The sequence below is a fragment of the Trichechus manatus genome, unplaced genomic scaffold, assembly GCF_000243295.1.
Source record: "Trichechus manatus latirostris isolate Lorelei unplaced genomic scaffold, TriManLat1.0 scaffold00034, whole genome shotgun sequence".
Classification (NCBI taxonomy): Eukaryota; Metazoa; Chordata; class Mammalia; order Sirenia; family Trichechidae; genus Trichechus; species Trichechus manatus.
This window is the reverse complement of record NW_004443970.1, coordinates 21,116,224-21,119,847: the sequence shown is the minus strand read 5'-3', so window position 1 is coordinate 21,119,847 and position 3,624 is coordinate 21,116,224. Positions and strand designations below refer to the sequence as shown.

The following is a 3,624-nucleotide window of genomic DNA, read 5'->3' as shown; positions in this document are numbered from 1 at the left end:
AACTTCTGCTTGCCACATTTCCCTCTTTGTGGAGTTGTGACAAGGAGTTGGGGAAGTTCACTGTCCGGGAGAGTTTATGCAATTTTTTAAGCTGATCAGTGCAGACAAGGCCTGTCCAGGTCTACTAGACAAGACAAACTTTGGGATTCAGTCCTCTTGTTTCTTAACCACACTCTCCCAGGGCTCTCTTCTCTCTCCCCAACTCATTAATTAAGATACTTTCATACCCTTATTTCATACTATGGTGTAAATGACTAACAACAGTCTCATCTCTACATCCCACCTGCATTACAGCTACCTAATCTCTACCAGCTTCCAGAACTTCCACAATTCTTTGCTTTTGTACATGCTGCCCTCTGTGCCTAAAGTGTCCTCATTCCACCCCATTTTCTACCTCAAGAACTCCTATCTTCTCTTCAAAACCCAGCTCCAATATCACTTCCTCTAGGAAGCCCAACCCCAGATCTTCGAGCAGTTTCTGCTTCCTCTCTCTGGTTTTCCATGCCATTTTTCTCCCCCTTCCATGATAGCCCTCACTACAGGGCACTGTACCTACCCAGGCCTCTCTCCCTCCAGGCCAGAAATGAGCTCCTTCAGGGCAGGGTTCCTGCATTTGGAGCAGCAGTAACAAGCAAAGCATCAAGCACCACAGACTCATAAATGAAATGATAAAGATAGGAATTCTGGAATTGGTTATGTTAGGTGTTGACTTGGAATGGATGGGGTGGGGAAGCAGGAAGTCATTCCTTAAATATTTTTTCTACTGATCTATGGGGGCCTGTTTATAATGAGCCATGAGTTCATTTGCAACCAGAAATGGAGAAACCAAACAATGGCTGAAAAATGCCCAGTGCTTTATTATCTTTGTTAACTTAGCAAAAAGTACATTTACACTGAAATCATCACTTTAGCGAGTTCAGCTCAAAGACAGGCCTTCCGTGCTCATCTTCACAAAACGTTATGGGCCTCAGAGACATATGCTGAGGTCAACAGCCTCTGAAAATCTCACATCCAAGGGAATGAATACAGAGAAAATGCCAAATCACAAAAAAAGGAAATCACAAAACCTGTTTAAATACTGTGCTGCACTCGCATAGCACAGAAGTTCATATCTTAGAGGCAATTTGAAGAGCTTTACAGCACTCAGCAAGCCTTAGGACGGGATGGTTTCCATGCTCTTTGACGTCATTAGCATGGTTTGTCCTGTAACATGGTGAGGAAGAATTGGCAGAAGGAGGCCCAGGAGTCGCCACAGTAGTCCCCAGCCAGTTTCCTCTGGTACTGCACGTCTGGGTCCTGCTCACACTCGGGACCATTGGCGCTCATGGTCTGCTGTTGGGCTTTGGCTGGGGTGGTCTCTTTGGTCTCAATGACCATAGCTGGCTTTGGGGTAGTGGTGGTGCTCATTGTTTTGGCCTCTGTGATCACAGTTTGCTGTATGAACTTCTCTGTGGATTCCTTTGTTTTGATCAGAGTGGAGTTCATCATCTTTAAATAGGCTTCCGGAAACTTCTTTCCGCACAGCCTAGTCTTCAGGACAGTCTGGGAGCGCTCACAGATGTTCGTCTGCTGCGCTAGGTTCCGGCCAATTTGTTTCCAGTAGACCCTCTTTTTGTTCGCAAAATCTGGGCATGAGTGCGGATTACCGGCAAAGTAACAGGAGAACTGGTTTTCCACTCTGGTGCACTCAACCTTCAGCCTGGCACCATTGCTGTCCTCCACCACGGCCCATCTACACTCTGCTTGGTCTGGGGTAAGAAAGCCACCCTTAGCCAGGCGTGTGCGTCCCAGACTGTGCCCCTTCTTCCTGCCTCTTTCCTTTTTGTCTTCCACCAAGAGCACCTGAGCGGCCAGGAGGAAAGAGAGTAGGGCGAGGCTCTGGATTCTCATAGCTTCAGCTTGGGGGGAACCTGTTTGACAAACGGCAGGTGAGTCAGCGCTGGGCAGCAGTTCAGCAGTGCAGGGCTGCAGGCTGGCCCTCCCTCCAACCCTGACACAGACCTGTTTGCTTCATGTGTGAAATCGAGAACCTCTCTGACTCCTGGGAAGACTAGACCAGCAGACTGCCTACTCCCATTTCCGCTTGACTTGTGCTTTGAGTATCACAAATGACTACAGTTCCTTCCTCCCTGCCTTTACTCATTCGCTGAGCCTCATTAACTCTCACTCACTCATTCACTCCTGTCTTTGTTCATTCATATACTTCTTCATTCACTCATTCATCTAGCATTATAGAACAGCTACTACCTGCCGTGTGTCAGACTAGATGTTGAACATATATCTAGTGAATTAGAAAGTCTTAGGTTGTAAATGGCTTAGAGGCTGCTAAGGAAGGCATTGACAAGGCAGTTGGTCCCAACCCTGCCTTCCGTTTGCCACTCTTTCCCTCTGGGTCTCAGTTCCTTTATCTGGAAGTCAAGGTGTCGGATGAAACAATGGCAAACTCTCTCCCAGCTCTAATAGGCTGGGTTTCTATCTCACAATTCTACCTGGGCTCAGGTAACCACAATATGAGAAAGGACTTGGTAAGTGTCATGAAAGTGTTGTGCAAGGTGATGTTTGACCCCGATGTTAAACATGGATGGGGTTTGGACATACTGAGATGGGGCGCAGGCATCCTGGAAGTAAACAAGAGGCTAAGGAAAGGCATGACGGCGAGAGTTTTCCAATTTGACCAGGACAAAGTAAGCCAGGGTGGAGAGGGGTGAATTTCAACCAGAGCAGTTCGACTACAAGGTTGAAAGCAAGGACCATGTCTAATTGATTTCTGGAGCCCAGTGTTGGGCATATTGAAAGTCCCAATCAATACTTTTAAAAATAAATCATTGACTAAATAGGATGATCTTAAGTGTCAGACTAAACTGTGTGAATTTTATCGGATGGGCAATAAAAAATCCATGCTTAAAAGGAGAAGTACCATTTTGATGTGACACCTACTATTTGCTAAGCAAGGAGCCCTGTTGCAGTGGTTAATTGCTCAGCTGTTAACTGAAAGGTCGGCTGTTTGAACCCACCAGCATCTCCATGGGAGAAAGATGTGGCAGTCTGCTTCCTTAAAGATTAACAGTCTTAGAAACCCTATGGGGCAGTTCTACTCTGTCCTATAGCCTTGTTATGAGTTGAAATCAACTCAACAGCAACGGGTTTGGTTTTGGTTTTGTATGTGCTAAGCGGAGTCCCTGAGTGGTACAAATGATTAGGCACTCTACTGCTAACTGAAAGGCTGAGTTCTGGAGATCTGTTTCCAAAAGTCACAGCCTTGAAAACCTGATGGAGTGCAGTTCTACTATGCACACATAGAGTCCCATGAGTCAGATGGCAACTGGTTGGCTCAGCTGCTAACTTAAAGGTTGGCAGTTCGAACCCACCGGCTGCTCCGTGGAAGAAAAGATGTGGCAGTCTGGTTCTGTAAAGATTACAGCCTTGGAAACCGAATGGGACATTTCTACTCTGTCCTATAAGGTCACTATGAGTCAGAATCAACTCAAGACAGCACACAACAATGACAAAACACTGGTCTGGCATTTGACTGTCCCTTTGACTAATCCACACAAGAACCCTGCCTGGTAGCTATTAATATTAGCACCTACCTGTAACAGATGTGGCAGTTAAGGCTCAGATAAG

General features: G+C 46.3%; 1 protein-coding gene across 1 annotated transcript in view; it reads right to left on the bottom strand.

Annotated features, from left to right (window-relative positions):
• Window positions 1-776: 776 nt before the first annotated feature.
• The window catches only part of LOC101352525 (fibroblast growth factor-binding protein 1), a 3,489-nt gene continuing 641 nt past the window's right edge, over window positions 777-3,624 (bottom strand). The window contains exon 2 of the mRNA XM_004375169.2: window positions 777-1,910. Coding sequence (XP_004375226.1) covers window positions 1,189-1,890 — 702 coding nt within the window. The 5' untranslated portion in view covers window positions 1,891-1,910 and the 3' untranslated portion in view covers window positions 777-1,188. The remainder of the gene's footprint in view (window positions 1,911-3,624) is intronic.